We start from the raw sequence: 17,890 nt of genomic DNA, 5'->3' as shown, positions 1-17,890 counted from the left end.
GGGCTGACACTGACCAAATAGGTGTTAAGGATTTCTTGGACTCTCCAAGTTGATACTATCTTTATTTATTTCATTGTAGCCCAAACAATGGGCTACAATGGAATAAACTGAGGGAAAATACTTTCACTGTAAAGACTATGCACCGAATATGACCAAGTGGGAGGAGAAACCATTCTTCAGAAATCTCCATCCACTGATTAATAGCTTTGTTCATGGATGTCTTTTGAACAGTCATCTAAACTATCTTTGTAAATATGCCCAAGAATTTATTAGCTATCACTGGAGCCAGATAAAAATACAGAATGTTGGCTTCTTAACATAATGTATGTTTATGTATGTGTATGCGTGTGTGAATTCTACCAAGCAGACTAGCAGAGGAGGAATAAAGCTTAGGGATAATTTCCCATCCCCAAAAGCAGAAAAAACAAGCAAACTGGTAGAAGTTTATTGAGGTCGGCCCCACACCTAGCACACTCTGTCACCTGCATAGCATTCCTGGTGGCCTATGGCTGGTAGGCAAATTGATAAATAAAAAAAAACAACTGCTAAATCTGTTTAAGATTAGGTGAAGATTCCACAAGAAATACATACTTTTATAGTGAAATTATGTCAATTATATTGATACCTTTAATCACTATTTGAATATTGCGCTCATAATAAATTTTCCAAGGGAAGAATTTTTCAGTAGAATACAATCTTCTAGACTGTGTATTCTATTGCACAATTTCTGATCCAACTGGATAGACTTTAGAGCAGCATACAGTGTTCCAAGTTTTAATTAATTAAACGACATTTATATTGCTTATTGAACTATACATTTATTTTTTACTTAGGCCCTCCAGTTACTGCATTCATTTCCCATTGATACACGATTAAAAGATGGCAGTAAGTACAGTAATTTTGTATTATTATATCAAATTTAACTTTGCTGTTTTTAAGAATTAATTTGTTTTCCTTCAAATTACCAGGTTTGTTTTGGCAGTCACCAAAAAGGCCGCCTTTTCCAATTCAGTTTGATTTCAATGATTCTTTGTAAGTAAAATTTTCTTTTTTATATATATTGTTATTGTAACAAAGAACTCTACATCTGCGGACATGTAGAACTAGTTTCATATTGGTATTTGTATATAAATATGGTATCAGAAGATCTTTTATGGCTTTGAAAATCAGCTCTGAGTCCTGTAATAAAACCCATTGACATATAATATGTGTGTTGGGGAATTGCTTTTTTTTGGCTATAATCTTCTTTTGGTGTTATCTCTGAATGCTTCATTCAGTTACCTTCAGTACATATATTTTTACACATGTCAACCACATGATAGTGCTAATTTCAGAATTTCTTTTAACAAAAATTCATGTATAAGTTTGGTTTACATCCATATCATCAAAATGAGGGTTTGAGTTCCAGTTCCAAGGTACTGTTTCCTGATATTGAAGTTTATTTCCAACTCCTCAAATATCTCATTGCTTCAAAGACTTGCTTTGTATTTTGTCAACTCATATATCCATTGGAAAACTTCATTTTTTGTTTCCAAGCCCTACTAAGATATGTGAATTCTGAGCTGTATGCTTGCTTTTCTGCAGCAGTAACAAGCTGGGCTTTGGGCTAAGAATCCTTAGTTTTGCTTTATTTAAACTGGGGTGAGTGTAGCTATTTTTCTAGATCTACTATCTGCCTTTCTGCAGTCCTTCAAAGGGCTCGCATAGCTTTAGAAAGGCTTAAGTTGATTCTGATCATTTTGACACAGATTCTGGTATGTTTAAGAGCATCAGTGATTCTCTCCAAAGCAATTTGATTTGACTTGAGATTCAGCTAAGTCTAGTTTGCTGTGTACATGATTGGAGATGCTTTTTGTTTTAGTTTTCTGCAATCTTTTTCTCATTCTTTTCCTTTAGGCACTACAGTTTCATACTGAGTACAGCAAAACTGTTTGCAGCAATTTATTGTATCTCTTTTACAGAAAAGGTAGGCTTCCAGATAGATGATGCAATATTTGCACTAGTTGGCTGTTTTGTTAATTTTTCAGAATAATTTGAGAAGTCAACCATAGAGGAAAAAAAATTTAAATCCAGTCTTTAGCTGGATTTAAAGGATTAAGAATCCTCATAAGAGATGTTTTGAATAAATTCCGAGTTGAATATTCTCTCACTTCGATTTATCTGAATTATGCTTCCTGATACTCTGCTTTCCAGTTTTTTTTTTCTTGCTACATATTTATTCTGATCAATTATAATCTAATTTGCTTTCACATATATACATATATACACACATATTAAGATAGATTGAGATTCTTTCCACTCTGTAATATTAATAAAACATCTGCTAACTTAAGGCAATAAGCAATTCAAAATAAATGCCATTTTGTTCACATAATTTTGTAGTTTTATGTGTGTGAAAGAAATGTTCTCTAGGAAACATCATCAGCCATATTTTGATAAACACAGACTCATGAATTCTGCTCTAAGGTTTCCATGCTAAAATGTATTTTTAAATTATTTTATTGATTTCCTTGCTTTGGGGTAGGGTGAGGAGTGAATAACTTTGAAGAGTGCCTGCTTCATGCAGTTCATAATTGCTGTTATTTTCTTAACAAAACACAGGATGTATCAAAAGATACTATTTTCAAGATAATTTCTGGGTTAAAGATTCAAGAGTTTCGACCCTCTAACAAAGTAAGTTCAACTGTTGAGTAATGTGCATCTTCATTCTATCTTTTTTTCTGATTATTACCTATGATAGTCCATAGATAGATAGATAGTCATCCTAAAATAAATTGTGCTGAATACATTAACAGAATGAATTAACTTGGGTGGGTGTCCTTAGCAGAATTCTGGAGAGGAAAAAAAAAACGCACCAGGGTAGGGAAAGAGAGACCCAAAAGCTTAAGTCACTCTTTTTAGTGTGAAACCTGTGATCTGCGAAAGTTCTGCCCCAGTGAATTGGGTAAGAAATCTGAAGAGTCAGAACAGATAGGACCTTCAGGTACAGTAGTTATAAGGCAAGGAACAAATCTCTTGTACTACAGGTAGTCCTAGGGTTATGATGGCAGTTGGGACCAGGATTGCCATGCCTAAGCAATGCAGTGATAAAGTGCAATGTCAGATGACCACATTGCTTAGCAACAAAAATCCCAGCAGTCCCAGTTGATCTAACCCCAAGTGTGGGTTAAGAGTCCCAGGTAAGAAGTTCAGAGGTGCCACAGGGGGTGGGTAGGGGAGGCCCTGGGTGCAGGCTGTGTGTGAGTGCAGGAAAACTGGGGAGGTGGACAGTGTGGTGTGAGCACATAAAGGCTGAAGGGGTGGACGGCAGGACATGAGTGCAGGAAGACCAGGGGGTGGACGGTGTGGCAGGAGCTCAGGAAGGCTGGGGATGAATGGCACGGTGGGAGTGCAGGAAGGCCGGGAGTACTTACCAGAGTGGCTTGCAACCTTCCCTGCTGGCTTCCCCTTTGACTTTGCTTGTAGGAATCTGGTAGGGAAGATTGCAAATGGTGATCATGTGACCATGGGACAATGCGACTGTCATGTGAGCTGGTTGCCAAGTGCCCAAATTGTGATCACGTAATTGCAGGGATACTGTGTCAGCCAGAACTTCAAGGACTGGTCATAAGTATCTCTCATTCACTGCCATTGCAACTTTGAACAGTCACTGAATTAGTGGTCGGTAAGCGAGGACTACCTGTATTTTGTGCAGAAAATGGGGGGGGGGGAAGCTTCATTCTGAGTTTAGTACAAAACAATCCCACTTGGACATTTCCATTAATCAATCAATCTTTATTACAGTCATAGACCAGTACAAAGCATAAGTTTATAAAACAAGCATTAGAATATTTCAATTGTTCTGCCACAGGGAAGAATCCCTTGCTTTTTACCCTAGGACCAAAAAGGGAGGTGCGATGATAGTCCATGTTAATACTTACCTGCAGAAAAGTTGAGCAATGTGATGATTTTTTAAAAAAAAACTGAAAGCAATAAAATCAACAATCAAGTATTATTTTTGCTGTCTAGTCTGTCTGCACAACACCACAAACCTGAGTCCAGCAAAGTAGAACTTGAACAAAATAGCACATAAAAAACATAACAACAGCAAATATATACTGCTGTCTGTTGGCATAAGATTTGTTTCTAATGCACATGTGCAGACTGCTTACAAAGAAAACAGTTGTCAATAAAGAGGCAAAGCATAATTTTGCATTTTAAAACTGTTTGCAAAAATGTCATAAAATGACATAAAATGATTTTTATGCATGTATTAGTCAATCTGCTTGGGAAAAAGTTCATTATGCACAGGATACAGCCACATAACAGAGTAAAGAACCAGGGAAGCAACAGGGAACAGTCCAAAATGGCTCTGAGCATATGCTTGACCAATTCTTCCTTATTGTATCACTTCTTCTGCTTGACTAGCTCCAACTAGTAGAGATGGAACTCGGCCTGTTGTTTATTGGTTAATACTCTTTCCAAAAACACATGATGAAAGATTTTTTTTAAAATAAAGCCCTCAGGCTCCCTGACAAGATGCCTTTGTATGCCCATATTACACCTCTGCTGTATGGGCTGCACTAGGTACCACTGAGCTTGTAAATTTTATTTAGGTGCTTGTTGTTGTTGTTGTTTAGTCGTTAAGTCGTGTCCGACTCTTCGTGACCCCATGAACCATATTGCGCCAGGCCTTCCTGTCCTTCACTGCCTCCCTGAGTTGGCTCAGTTTCATGCTCATTGCTTCAGTGATGCTATCTAACCATCTCATCCTCTGCCGTCCTCTTCTCCTTTTGCCTTCAATCTTTCCCAGCATCAGGGTCTTCTCCAAAGAGATCTCTCTTCGCATTAGGTGACCAAAGTATCTGAGCTTGAGCTTTATTATCGATCCTTCCAATGAGCAATCAGGGTTGATTTCCTTTAAGATTGACTGGTTTGACCTCCTAGCAGTCCAGGGGACTCTCAAGAGTCTTCTCCAGCACCACAGTTCAAAGGCATCAATTCTTCGGCGCTCAGCCTTCTTTATGGTCCAGCTCTCACAGCCATACATTACTACTGGAAAAACCATAGCTTTGACTATGCGGATCTTTGTCGGCAAGGTGACGTCTCTGCTTTTTAATATGCTATCTAGGCTTGCCATAGCTTTCCTCCCAAGGAGCAAGCGTCTTTTAATTTCATGGCTGCAGTCTCCGTCTGCGGTGATCTTGGAGCCCAAATAAATGAAGTCTGTTACTGCTTCCATTTCTACCCCTTCTATTTGCCAGGAATTGATGGGTCCAGATGCCATGATCTTAGTTTTTTTAATGTTGAGTTTCAAGCCAGCTTTTGCACTCTCCTCTTTCACCCTCATCAAGAGGCTCTTTAGTTCTTCTTCACTTTCTGCCATTAGGGTGGTATCGTCCGCATATCTGAGGTTGTTGATGATTCTCCCTGCAATCTTAATTCCAGCTTGTGATTCTTCCAGCCTGGCATTTCTCATGATGTACTCTGCGTATAGGTTAAATAAGCAGGGTGACAGTATATAGCCTTGTCGTACACCTTTCCCTATTTTGAACCAATTGGTTGTTCCATGACCGGTTCTAACTGTTGCTTCTTGGCCCGCATACAGATTTCTCAGGAGACAGGTAAGGTGGTCTGGTACTCCCATCTCTTTAAGAATTTGCCACAGTTTGTTGTGATCCACACAATCAAAGGCTTTTGCATAGTCAATGAAGCAGAAGTAGATATTTTTCTGGAACTCTCGTGCTTTCTCCATGATCCAGCGAATGTTGGCGATTTGATCTCTAGTTCCTCTGCCTCTTCGAAACCCAGCTTGTACATCTGGTAGTTCTCGGTTCATGTATTGCTGAAGCCTAGCTTGTAGGATTTTGAGCATAACCTTGCTAGCATGTGATTTAGGTGCTACTGAAATGGAAATGAGTATTTGAGGAAAGTAATTTAAACTATATAGTATGACAAATCTTGCTGTTGTGAGCCACCCAGAGTTGTGTCTCTTAAGATAGGCAGCCATATAAGTCAACTACATACGTATCTAAAATAAACTGGTTATATGTATTTAGCAAAAATCCGGTTTTTTAATGTATAATTCCTTCTTCATTGATATACTAATGTGGCTTCCAAATGCTCTTTAAGTTCATACATGGTGCCACTTTCCACATTTATAGAAAGCCATAGTATGATAAATGTACATCTTCCCTAAAATATGTAATTGTTGAGTCATAACTTTGGTTCCTGGTTTTCAGACATAATCTACCAGTCTGCTTCCTCTATACTTATCTTTCCAGTCTCAGAGTGTTTGATGTCACTCCTAAAATGTGCTGCTTTAAATTGTACTGCAATGAAAAACAGTATTTTTTTTTCTAATACTTTATTTACATTTTACAATATGAGGCAGTTTAATTCCTCAGTCCATTTAAATGAATATGAATATGAATATTTATTGTACTATTTATTGTTAATGTTTATAGGTTGTACAAACAGATGAAGCAGTACGGAAACCAGATCCTATTCCTGTAAGCAGTGAGGATGAAAGAAATGCTCTTCTTCAATTGGAGAGTGCCATTTTAGCCAATGAAGCTACAAAAAGTGAGTATCAGTATTAGAAATATAGAAATCTGACTTTTGGTCAGATTGACCCACTCAATATATGAATGCAAACCTTAAAAACAAGCATATTAAATTTACAACACAGATATAGCAAACACTTGATAAATATGTAGAAAAAAAACAAGGGCTACAATGGGAAGGAAAAGAGAGAAAAGATTTTCAGAAAAAGGATTTTATATGATATTTCAATGCCAGGAGAGAGGGGATCTGTTAGTCAGAATTAAGATATTTATTTAGCTTTGTCTTCTTTCAATAACAGTTTGGCTTCTTTCAATAATTTTATTGGATGGGCAAGGTTGTACAAGATAGGTTTCTCACTAAGTATCCTAATCACATCTCTAGTACTTGAAAGTTAATTAGTAGTACCAGTGACAGGTGAAAGACTTCTGTGTTCCTCGAATTCGGCCCTGATTAATAGTCTGGTTAAGCCCTCTCAAGTTTTTCAAGAAGCTCCATATAGATTTACTTTTAATGATTGGTCAGTTAATCTTACCACTATATAGAATGCTTTATTATATACCTTTGATCAAATCTGGATTCCCCAAGAATGGAGCACAGTCAGTGATGTGCTGGAAACAGCTCGTACTGGCTCATGAGAGCTGATTGTTAAAATTTAGGGAATTTTGCCAGCTGGTAGAGAGCTGAGCTCAGGTATAATGCCTAGTGCAACAGTCAGTTGTGTTGTGGCTAGTGGCACAATGTGATGGCGCCAAGGGAGCTGGCAGAACTGGTTCTTAAAACATTTACTGGCACACCACTGAGTACAGTTGCCACAATAGTTAAATCTGAACAATGCACTCTAGGCCACAATTGATGCCAGAAAATCCAGGAGGAAAACAGTATAAAGGGCTCTTTCAAATTGTAAACTTGTTTTTTTCAAAAGGAGGGCTAAACAAACTAAATTCCTATGATTGCATTATGCTTTGTTTGATGCTTAGTTTTGGTTTTCCTAAGACTTCAGGATGAATATCAACTTTTTTGCAAGTTTTTAACTATTCTACATTAATGAAAAAGTGGACCTGTAAAGAAAAATACATATCTCATCTCTTGATTCGGTGTGGTCGTACAACTTTCTTTATAATATTCTTCCTTCCGTAACTACTCTGTTTCTAAAATGTTAATTCCCACACAGATCCCTTCTTGCTGAAGGGCACCTCCATTTTATTAAGTTGCCTTCTTATTCAAGAGGCAGGTTTCTGGTAATTCCCTAACATTCCCCATAGATTTCCCATTAGTTTTATGCCTTTTCAAGTACTATTAGTATACTTTAAAAAACTCTTTAAGGAAAAGTAAAGTAAGCATTTAAGATGAAATTAAAATAATCAGGAATTTCTAAAGAATTCTGAAATGGAGGCTTTTGTTTCTGAATAGGTGACTTACAGATGAAGGAACTTAGCTTTGAGAAGGATGATGACAGTAATGGCCACATAGACTTTATAACAGCAGCTTCCAATTTGCGTGCCAAAATGTATAATATTGAACCTGCAGATAGACTGAAAACAAAACGTATTGCTGGAAAAATTATCCCTGCTATTGCAACTTCTACAGCAGCTGTATCTGGCCTGGTGAGTGAGACTGCACTTTTATCCAAACACAAGGAAAAATACAATGTACAGTAGCCTCTCTATTAAGTCTTGATTGGCCAAAGATAACTAAACGGAAGAAGCTTCTTTCTCAGTTTGTTGATTTGATTTGCTGTAGAAATAAATGATTTAGTGAGGTAGGAACTAGCAGTTTTCAGGCTAGAGAGAAGTAGTAGATCAAGTGCCTTCTAAGGCAATATTCAAGAGAATAGCCAAGTATCTGTTGATTTGGAAAGATGAGAGGAAATAGTCTAGATTTTAAACCTGGGAGCACCGACTTATATATCGGCTTTGTAAAAATGTGCAAAATGTTCTGCACAGTAATTATTTTATGCAGATGACAGTTGTTTTGGGGTGAAGTCTGAAGCAAAACACGTTTTAGCCTGCACACAGAATGAAATGGTATTGTTTTGTTGTGGAATAGAGTGAAATGCAGTTGTTTCAGGCAGACGCTGTTTGAGGCTAGGGGTAAGTAAGGAAAAAGCCAAGGACATCAGAAAAGATAGTAGTTGAGGGGAGGGTGAGAGGGAAGGTGGTTCAGTGATTGAGCAGTAGCTAAGTGGAGGACAGGAAGGTGCTGGGAAGATAGGGTGGGTAGGCCATTTGGAAATGCCATGCTGGAATGTTGGTAACAATAGCAGCAGAGGCTCAGAAGGGAAGGTGCTGGGGAAGATTAGCTGGTAGGAAGGTGAGGAGAAGGGCGGGGGGTAGGAGCGATATACGTCACCCTTGGTCTACGTTGTACTTTGTTTTGCCTGAAATCCAGAACAAACAATAATGTGTCAACTGTAGGAAAATGATGATAAAAGGGAAGTAGAAAAATCTCAGATACAGCCTGAGAAAATTTTTGAAATAGCTGCTGCATTGTGGTGAACAATTACATATTTGTTACATTATAAATGTTTTAATGAATACCTTGGAAAGGTGGGCGATGATATGATAAATATATGACAATATGGTATGATAAATTATATAAATATATAGTAAATAATTTCACATAATATACTAATTTGTGTGTTGTGTGTACACTATTAATTATACTCCCACTTTGTAATTTTTTTCACAACCCCTTCAACTAAATTCCTGCATAGGAATGGCTTTTGATAGGAATTTTGTGATGTGCAAAGTGGCCTTTTGTTTTAAAGACATACTTGCTGAACACTTGTGACTTAATGGGAGGAAAACTGGAAATGCTTGATACAGTTTTGTCTGGAGATTATAACAAAAAAAAAATCATGGTTCATGAAATAAAGTATCTGAGATACTTCAATGGCTAAATTCAAACATAATTTCAGATTCCATTCCATAGGCTTTAGTCTGTAGTTCATTAAGTATGTTGCACGTATCCAAATTGTGGTTATTTTAGCTATGAGATGAAATATGTCAGTTTTTCCTGCTTTTACATTCCTTTCCTTTTCTTCTCTAGGTTGCTTTGGAATTGATCAAAGTAGTTGGTGTCTACCCGTTTCAAGTATATAAGAACTGTTTTTTCAACTTGGCCATTCCAATAATTGTCTTTACAGAAACAGCTGAAGTTAGAAAAACAGAAATAAGGTAAATTAAGATATTAAACGGTATATTTTGAGTATGCAGTTTCCCACTGAAATCTTACATTAAAGTATCACTACACAACTGACAAGAAGTTTATCAGCAGAGTCAGTTTTTTAGAATACCACCTGCTGCCTGGCAGGAAATACAAAGAGTGAATGAAATACAAACAGTGTTTTGTTCTGAGTTTGGAAAAAAAGCAGCCATTCCTAAAATGTCCCACTGGCTGTGTTAACTCTAAACACCCCGAGTATTCTGTATTCCATATGGAACAAAGCTCTAAATGTTCATGGCATTACACTGCAGGAAACAATGCAAATTGAAAAGAAGGCACTTCTTCTCTTATTTTCGCCTGAGGCAAAAAAAAGTAAATTGGGTAACAGTCCAAAGTAGAGGGAATAGGGAATGGCCTTGATGGACAGTGGGAAGATTCATTACCAGAGCAACAGACAAGTGCGTCTTAAGTCCATTCGAGGAAACTAATTTGAAAAAATGCCTCAGGCAGGCTCCTCCCTAATTCACCTGAAGATAAAGTGAGGGAGGAGGGAAGCACAGTCAGACTTGCAATATTCTGTTACTATAGCTGTCCTAATAAAAGTAGTTTTAGACCTATTTGGCATTGGTTTGGCAACCTGCTAGCAACATTCAGCAAATAAAACAATATAATTTTTGCCTTTAGTATGCAGCTTGAAAGCTCAACTGCAACATCAGCATGTACACAATGTGCAAGCTGAAGCTTAGCAACCCTCCTGTCCCCCACCACTATTTTATGCATTTACAAAAATGTTTTTCATTCTTATTTTGTAACAGAAATGGGATATCTTTCACAATCTGGGATAGATGGACTATTTATGGGAAAGATGACTTCACACTGTTGGACTTCATAAATGCTGTCAAAGTAAGGTATTTAATAAAATATATACAGAAATAATTTGGAAACACGTTAGTGTTCTGCTAGATTTCATTGAAAGCTTTTCTGCTTTTCCAAGTCATTAGAATCATTAGCTGAGGTTTTTGTTTTATAATGTGTGTTTATTAAAACAAGCAAAGATTATGTAGATAAAAATGATCATACTGAATTGTTTTTTCCCTTTGTATCTGAATACTCCATTTTATATCTGATACAGTTGAAAATATTTTTAAATGTGTGTGTTACAGGAAAAATATGGAATTGAACCAACTATGGTGGTCCAGGGAGTTAAAATGTTGTATGTTCCTGTAATGCCTGGCCACGTTAAACGATTAAAGCTGACGTAAGTGTTAACTGAATAATAACTCTAAAATTCATGGGGACTTAATAAATGGAACTTAATAAAAAGTTCTGTTTTATTCTGGATTTGTTGGGATATATCTTTTAAAAACACATTGCAGTGTTTGTCTTAGGAATAATAGGATTTTTCTGTAGTTAATAAGGGTATCTTTGGGTCACTCCTCCTAAATGGTCCAGTTAAGTACAGGTAGTCCTCAATTTACAACAGTAATTGGGACTGGAATTTCTGTTGCTAAGCGATGCAGTCGTAAAGCGTGATGTCACGTGACTGCATCGCTTAGCGATGGCAATCCCGTCTCTCCTTGTTGCCATTGTTAATCAAATTCCATCGGTTATTAGCTGAGGACCCACCCCAATCCAAGCCATTCTGGGTTTGGTCCCTCCCAGCCCTGAGCTTCAGTATGGTAAGGGACTGCCTCTTCTTCAACTCCCCAATTTGCCTATCTCCCCCCCATCTCTGCCTTTTTGGCTGCCTTGTACCCTGCCCTGTGGGGTGGCAAGCAGCCCCAGAATCGTGCAGCTCTGGTGCTGCTTGCCATGCTGTGGCTCAGGGGCTTCTTGGTGCATTGCGGCTCTGGGACTGCAAGAAGCCCCCGAACCACAGCAAAGCTGCAGCCACCCCTTGGAAGCCTTAGCTGCTCCAGACCAGTCTCAGCTGCAGTCACCCTTGCCACCCTGCACTTTGAGGCACCTGCTGCCCTGCGTTCCACCACCCCAGCCGACCTTTGCTGTCTTCTTTCTCCCACTGCTGATGAGGTGTGCCTGCCCTGGCCCTTTGCGAGGCAGGTGCTGGCCATGTATGGCCATCTTCCCCAGGTCTTGTGAGGAAACTGCCATGTGTGACCTTGGGAAGAAAGCCTCGTGGGAAGAAAGGAGGACCCAGCTAGAAGGGATCCTTTTCAAGGCAGGTGTGTGAAAGAAGGCCCCAGCTGTGCCATCATGAAAGAAAGACCTGTCTAGAAGGGTCCTTCTTTCTCACTCACGCAGCTAGGGCCTTCTTTCATGTGCCTGCCTCAAAAAGGACCCCTTCTAGCCATGTCCTTCTTTCACACCAGCACAACTTGGGCCTCCTTTCATGCGCCTGCCTTCCAAAACCTTGCAAGAAGGCTGCACACAATTTAGATAAGGCCATGCAAGATGTGGACAAAGGGCAGGCATGGCCTCAGCAAGAAGGCCTGGCGTGGCCAGCAGCTGCCTCGCAAAAGGCCGGGCTGAACATGCTTGATCAGCGGGAGCAAGAAGATGGGGAAGATCAGCTAGGGCAAGAGCCATGGAGTGCAGGGGGCCAAAAGGGCATAGATGTGGGGGGAGAGATAGGTGGATGGGGGGAATTGAAGTGCCCCTGCAGGTGTAACTCTGGGCAAGTGCTGCCAAGCTCCCAAATTTTGATCATGTGACTGCGGGGCGCTGCACTTTGGGGACTGGTTGTAAGTCCATTCAGTGCCACTGTAACGTTGAACGGTCACTGAATGAATGGTCGTAAATTGAGGACTACTTGTAGGCCTTCTTCCAGTTCCAGGCTTGCCTAGCATCAAACATTAGGACCTTGTAAGCTTTGATGTAGTCCAGTTTTCATTTTCATTTTCTTTCCTTGAATGGGTGGAAAAAGAGTTACCTTAGAAGAAAAAGTCTGAGGAAATTCTGGAGCTGTAACTGCAGTGTTCCCTGTGTGAGGAAAAAAGTTCCACACTATTTTCAGATACTTTCACTGAACTTTTCAAGTGTTGCTTGGATAATTCATAACTGGCATGTGGTTTATGTTTTCCAGAAGTTCAGTACATTCATCATAGTGAGAATGCTATCTGATTATCTGTAAAGTTAGCTGATTTCCAACTCTGATATGCATAAAGTCTACCCATTAGAGCTAATCACTGCATCTATTTCTGGTTTCTACAGAAACTCATGTGACATGGAAATGCAGTGCTTCTCATTTCCATTAAATCAGCAAAGCATGGCCGGTAGCAGGATAAAGAGAATTTTGTTTTTAATTTTGTTACCCAAGATGTTTCCCTTGAATAGTTATAGCACTGTTTTGTTCTGCCTGCTCTAAGATCACTCGGCTGAACCTTTATAGTCTCCAGGGGCAAGGTTTGCATTAGTATACTGTGCCACTGAACTGGAAGAGCATTCATTTCCTGAATTCTTTTCAGGAGGAAAAATCTTAGGGTTTTGGGGAGTTTTTTTTGATCAGAATGAGAAAGATTCAGTGTTAGTTAGCTTCTACTACTTTTTAATATAATTTTTGTTAAGAATTTTAATAATAGTAAAATGTAATACAAACTAAACTTAAAGAAAATAGGAGTAAAAAGTGCAAGAAAAAAGAAAGAAAAAGAGAAGAAATAAAAAAGGAAGAATATAATAAAGAAAACTATAAGAAATATATAAAGAAGTGACTTCCAACCTTCATCACAAGTATAAACAAATTTAGTAACTCTTCACCCTCTCTAAAGTTACAAACATTTATCTCTTCATCCCGTATCTTACCTCTTATCTATAAATAATTCCATAAAATATCATTTTTTCAGTCCTGATATCAGCAGAAAGTCTAAAAAGGGTAGCCAGAAGCAACAACATATCTCACTTTAACCTTGATCAAATAAACCAATTAAATTAACCTTGATCAAATTAAATTAAACCCAATTAAATTAACCTTGATCAAATAAAACTTCCCTTTACTTCTAACAGTCTTAATGTTTAGTTCATTCAAATATTGTCATAGGATTTGATTTCTCTTCATTTCTTCTTTGTCCCATCACACAGAGTTCTACAAGGCTTTAATAAGCCTCTTTTGTAAATCCAGTAGGAAAAATTATCCAGGTCACTCTCTTGGTTTGTTTCTTGTATTTCCCTTCCTGTTTAAATTTTAAAGCTTCAGCCAGTTTCTTTTGTACATCTAGTGAAACATCGTTTTCTAAATTAATCTCTTGGCCTGCCAGTTTTAAATCTAGTTTCGATACCATCTCTATCTTGTCAAATAAAATTTGTTCTACATCTGTCATTTCTTCAATAATATCTTTTGGACACAGTCTATCTATAGAAGCAGATATTATTACTAACATTGTTGATATTGTAGCTATTATTTTCTGATTCCATTCTTCAAAAGTCTCCTTCAGTATTTTTATTGTCATAACCATCTTGCAGGCCTGTATATCTTTCCTCTACCTAAAATCTTTAGTCCCCTCTAATGTCGAGTTTTTGAAATCATGAAATTATTTATGTTGTGTCTTGTGAAAAACAAAACAGGATCTATTTCCCATGAGAATCAATCCATTTGGAGATTTTTTTCTTCCAAAGTAGAAAAGAAGTAATCACAATGAGACCAATATTATCATATGTATACATTTATTTGATGCATACCAAGACAGCTTATTCATTATGGATCAGATCCTAGATAGAAAATACTTTCCTGTTTATTTAAGCGACTTGAATTTTAACCCTGTAGTTTTATCATGCCATCTTTACTTTCTATATTTATTGTTTGTGATTTTATTTTTGGATTTTTAAAATGTTTTTATGGATGTTATACTTGAATGTGGTTTTATAATCCGTGTAAGGTGCTTATACTTGAATGCAGTTTTATAATCTGTGTAAGCTGTGAGCGTCTCTGGGTTGTGACAGGGTAGAAATATGAAAACAAACAAGTAATACATATATGGGCCTGGCAAAGGAAATGAGGGCAGGGGCACTTGAAAAGACTAGAAGGGAGAGCTTTTTTCCTCATCTCATACTTCCTAAATCATATCACTTGATCAGGAGCTGAAATGCATAGCAAGCAGAACAGAATTAAATAATGAATTAAAACCACCATCTGCCTTAGCTTTTAATTTATTAATGTAAGCATATCAAGTTAAGAAGTAACTTTGGAGCACAGATCCATTTCCTTATCAGGAAGCAGAATTATTCTGGAAAGCTGGTACCCTACCTCAAATTTAGCAGTGAATAAGAAATATGTATTTTGCCCTACAGCAAAATAACTTGTAACATTTAAACAATTTAAATTTAATTTAAACAATTAAAGGTTGATAGAAAAGATTAAGATACCCCTCAACTATTGAATAATTGCAGCATATTTTTATTAATACCTTTCAGATTGATTCTGATTATTGTCTTAAAAGTCCATATTAATCTCTAAAAATTATGTCTTGAATTAGTTTTATGATCCTTCAAAAAACTCTTTTGTGATATGTTACTTTTTAACTTTTCAATCATATTTTATAGGATGCAAAAACTTGTGAAACCAGCAGTGAATAAGAAATATGTGGACCTCACAGTATCATTTGCTCCAGAAATAGATGGTGAAGAAGACTTGCCAGGACCACCAGTTAGATATTATTTTGCCCATGAAAATAACTGATAAAGTTCTACCATTTACAATGTAGTAGGACTCTATGAAATGAATGTGGCAGCATCCCCTTTTTATAAATGATACTATATACAAAGCCTTAATTCAGAATTGAACAGTGGAAGATGGTGAGCTCTTCTAAGTAGCCCTGCAGCAAAATAACTTGTAACATTATCATAGTTACCTGTATTTAAGGAAATTTGAAGCTTGCTGGAAAACATGGCTCTTTTTTGGAAGAAAATAACTTTTATTACTGTCTGTAAAAAGACCAGAAAGGCAAATACAAAATCTGCACTGAAAAAAGCTGAGCATTATGTGAGGCGGCAATCAAGACTGGAGAAATTGCACCACATTCCAGCAGATTATTTTTTCTGCTGTTTTTCTCCACTGCGTCTTAGCCCTGAACCCATACATCCTAATAATGTTCCATTACAATCACATATTTATCTTGTTTTTTGTTGTGTAAAATGCAAAGCAGTTTTTTAAAAAATGAAATAGATTATAGTTAGGAAAAACAGCTTGATGAAGTGGTGATGTTGGTTTACTTTGTACTTACACCAGAAGCAGAATACCAGAAGCAACATTATGTGAAAAATTGCAGATACTGTTGTATTTATTTCCTAAGTATTTGAGTTTCATGAGTCCTTTACATATTGTTGTAAAGAATTGTGTATACAGAAGACTGATTTGGTCCTAACTGAAAAAGGAATTAACACGCTTTTAGTGGAAATGTGTTATATTTCTTTTAGAGAGTTTTGAAATTTAAGTTTAGCTGGCAGTCACATACATACATTACCCATTACTATACACTTGTTTTAAACTTCAACCAGTCTGAAGCAAAGAAAATGTGGATTTGATCTTTCTTAATAACAAAAGGGACATATAGGTGCATACCACCAATTTGTTGATTTCCTTCCTGCAGACTCTAACCCTAAGTGTATTATTTTTGAAGTACTGGAGCTTGGCTTAGGAGAATACTTGAGGGGATAATTGGTAGGAAAGTAAGCCTTGGTGGCAAAAAATAGCCCCTCTTACTAAAACTTTTTTGTTGTTAAAGTTGGACCCACAAGCAGCATCCCATTGTTATATAATTAGGAGCAGTTCAGATTTGAATAGCTTCATACATCCAGGATGTTGAATTGTCTTATTGGCAATCCCTTTGGCAGAGGAGTTTCTTATTTTTATGTAAGTCCCCTAGCTTTTGAATGTTTTATATTGTTGCTATAACTTAAGCTGAAATCAGTAGGCGTAAACAAACTAGAGTTGTGAGTGGTTGTTGTCTTTTTTATTTTTTATTTGGCCACTTTTTGATGTGGTGATTCTGTAAAGTATTTGAATACAAGTATGTTTCAGTTATGAGTCTGACTGCAAATAGTTTAGACATCTAAAGTTAAATATAAGGTATATCAGCAGGGGACAAAGAGAAATAACTTAGTTCAATACTCCACAACCTAGGTAGCTTCAAGTAGTGTGGGCTTCAAGCTCCGGAAACCTCAGCAATAGCCATATTGGCTAAGGAAATCAGGGAGTTGAAATCCTCACATCTGAAGAGCACCCACAGTGAGAAAAACAGCTTTGGCTTTTAATACTTTGTATGAAAAGGCAGCGTGTTACAGAAGTATAATTAATTCATTTTTTGTTTCATGTATGTAGCCCTGAATGATTGAATTGTTGCCCATTATATATTGTCCCATCACTGCCTTTATGGTCATTGTGTAGATTATGACAACTTGTTCCTTGTTTCAGTAGACACTTAAGCACCAAAGATTAATTATTCTGTGAGCTGCAACCCATAGCAAACTTACTCCAACATTTGGGAGTTACTCTTAACATACAATAACTCTTCAGAAATTTTATTGTACTTTCCCAATTAAACATTTTACATTTTTCAGTATGAAATAGTTTTGGAGAAAGCAAATTACTATGTACTTAGAAAGACTTAAAAATTAGGAGGCAATAAAACAAGATTTCATGCATGAAGTTCTAGTAGGATGTATTAAGTGATTTAATTTTGTGTTTAACAATCTGGATGTGATTATGTCTTGTGCTGTCTTCTTTTATTTTTCTCTGGGGTTACTAATCAGCATTCAAAAGTAGCAACAAGACTGTATTTGCATATGCAAAACTGCATTTGATGTCATACATCAGTCAGCTTGAAACTGAAGAATCTTTCCTAGCAAGTCTTCCTTGCGGATCTTACTTTATAGAAACATACAGAAAAGGGTCATTGTCAACAGAAAAATCTCCATACCTGTGGTGCAGCCAGTTAGTCGATCTTGAGGATTATTTTGCTCACACAGGTAATCTCCAATAGGGCTTTCAGTTTAAAAGAAAAATATGTATACAGTAATTATAATTCTATACTTCCACAGTTTGCATTATTTCTGAATTGGTTTCAATACACTTTGAAGGGATTATTTTTATTTGTGTATACAAGTTAAAATGTATAGCATAAGCAGTTATGAAAACTGCTTTTTGTCTTTCATATTAAATAATTTGAAAAGGTAATATCAAAATGTGCATGACTTTGTCAGTATTTTGGGACATGTTGTAATATGAAAA

The 17,890-nt window shown here is 37.1% G+C and overlaps 1 protein-coding gene across 3 annotated transcripts in view; it reads left to right on the top strand.

Annotated features, from left to right (window-relative positions):
• UBA6 (ubiquitin like modifier activating enzyme 6) overlaps positions 1 to 17,308 on the top strand; it is a 79,327-nt gene extending 62,019 nt beyond the window's left edge. For all 3 annotated transcript variants that reach the window (XM_088134169.1, XM_088134231.1, XM_007423250.4), the window contains exons 24-33: positions 834 to 885; positions 969 to 1,032; positions 1,897 to 1,966; positions 2,602 to 2,673; positions 6,447 to 6,564; positions 7,957 to 8,150; positions 9,595 to 9,722; positions 10,527 to 10,614; positions 10,875 to 10,969; positions 15,205 to 17,308. In XM_088134169.1, coding sequence (XP_087990295.1) covers positions 834 to 885; positions 969 to 1,032; positions 1,897 to 1,966; positions 2,602 to 2,673; positions 6,447 to 6,564; positions 7,957 to 8,150; positions 9,595 to 9,722; positions 10,527 to 10,614; positions 10,875 to 10,969; positions 15,205 to 15,340 — 1,017 coding nt within the window. In that variant the 3' untranslated portion in view covers positions 15,341 to 17,308. The remainder of the gene's footprint in view (positions 1 to 833; positions 886 to 968; positions 1,033 to 1,896; positions 1,967 to 2,601; positions 2,674 to 6,446; positions 6,565 to 7,956; positions 8,151 to 9,594; positions 9,723 to 10,526; positions 10,615 to 10,874; positions 10,970 to 15,204) is intronic.
• The last annotated feature ends 582 nt before the right edge of the window (positions 17,309 to 17,890 follow it).

This window comes from Python bivittatus, unplaced genomic scaffold (genome assembly GCF_059951505.1).
Source record: "Python bivittatus isolate LINGU-HERP-01145 unplaced genomic scaffold, Pbiv_v1 ctg000000_np1212, whole genome shotgun sequence".
NCBI classification, from domain to species: Eukaryota; Metazoa; Chordata; class Lepidosauria; order Squamata; family Pythonidae; genus Python; species Python bivittatus.
This window is presented reverse-complemented; position numbering and strand designations above follow the sequence as displayed.